This window comes from Notothenia coriiceps, unplaced genomic scaffold (genome assembly GCF_000735185.1).
Source record: "Notothenia coriiceps isolate Sejong01 unplaced genomic scaffold, NC01 NC01_scaffold00002786, whole genome shotgun sequence".
NCBI lineage: Eukaryota > Metazoa > Chordata > Actinopteri > Perciformes > Nototheniidae > Notothenia > Notothenia coriiceps.
This window is the reverse complement of record NW_011335487.1, coordinates 46-1,362: the sequence shown is the minus strand read 5'-3', so window position 1 is coordinate 1,362 and position 1,317 is coordinate 46. Positions and strand designations below refer to the sequence as shown.

At 57.7% G+C, this 1,317-nt stretch overlaps 1 protein-coding gene across 1 annotated transcript; it reads left to right on the top strand.

The window, feature by feature from the left end:
• Nucleotides 1-314: 314 nt before the first annotated feature.
• Nucleotides 315-1,028, top strand: neurog1 (neurogenin 1). Its single transcript, XM_010765847.1, has one exon. It carries the CDS (start codon nucleotides 412-414, stop codon nucleotides 979-981), a length of 570 nt encoding a protein of 189 aa, XP_010764149.1. The 5' UTR covers nucleotides 315-411; the 3' UTR covers nucleotides 982-1,028.
• The last annotated feature ends 289 nt before the right edge of the window (nucleotides 1,029-1,317 follow it).

The following is a 1,317-nucleotide window of genomic DNA, read 5'->3' as shown; positions in this document are numbered from 1 at the left end:
TGAGTAAATGTATTTGGGGGGCAGGCGGGGCCAACGCGCGTGTCACTTCTCCACGGGCCACTAGGTGCGCGCTCGGTTAAGTCTCCAGCTTCCGACCCCACGTTGCGCTGTGCGGTTCGTCGTGTGGCTCTGTGGTGACATGTCGCTGTGGAGCGGACATTCCCGTGCGTTTGGAACGTCTCATCGTTTGCGTTTTGATTTTCGTCTCTACAGCGGCACGGGGCAGACCTGCCGCTGGGGGGGGGGGTTCCGGTCAGTATATAAGTTGCCTCGCGCCGGTCGTGTGCCAGACTCACCGGCTCGCACGAGCTCATCCGAACACCTGAAGCACAGGCGCGTGTCTCTGTCTCTCTCTCTGTCTCCGCAGCGCGTGCCTCTCTCACCTGCTCCTTCATCTCTTCATCAGACAACATGGACATCGCGCTCTCAGACAACATGGACCTCGCGCTCTCAGACACCGACACCAGCTGCGGGTTCTCCGCGCGCAGCGACGATGAGAACTCCCGCAGCCCATGCGCTACCTCCCCCGTGATGAAGAAGCGGAGGGGGCGAGCGGACGGCGGACCCCCAGTGAAGAGGAATCGGCGCGTGAAGGCCAACGACCGCGAGCGCAACCGCATGCACAGCCTGAACGACGCGCTCGAGATTCTGCGCGAGGTGCTGCCCGCGTGCCCGGAGGAAACCAAGATGACCAAGATCGAGACGCTGCGGTTCGCGCACAACTACATCTGGGCTCTGTCGGAAACCCTCCGCAACGCAGACCTGGAGGCAGAGAGATCCTTCCACCGGGCAGAGGCTCCCATCAACCCCGGCAGCAGCAGCGAGGCGTGGAGCTGCTCCTCTTCCTCATCTTCGTCCTCCTCTTCTTCCTCCTCCTCTTCATCCCCGGTGTACTGCGCTTCCAGCCCCGGCAGCCCGGAGAACTACTTCCAGCCGCAGGACGCCATGTTCCTCCGCGCCTTCGTGCCTCCTGTTTACTGAAGGAGATACAGGACTCTCCGCAGCTCACCTGTTCACTTTCACCTTTAAGGGGCACTATTGGGACTTTCTAGGTAACTAATGCAGCTCCTGACGTCACAGGGCAACTAGTGCAGCTCCTGACGTCACTAAGGCTCAGTGTAAAGTGCCACTAGTTACTGAAACAGAGCCTGGTAGAAAGCTGCTCTCTATAGACTAACTGACCTGAGACCAGCGGCCTGGAGGGGCAGTGTGATGGTCTTATGCAGACAAACCCCAGAAATGATTGTTTTTTTAACAGCATTTTGTGTTAAATACTTAGTTAGTTTAATATTTGCCTTATTTATGTTTGTTATTTTA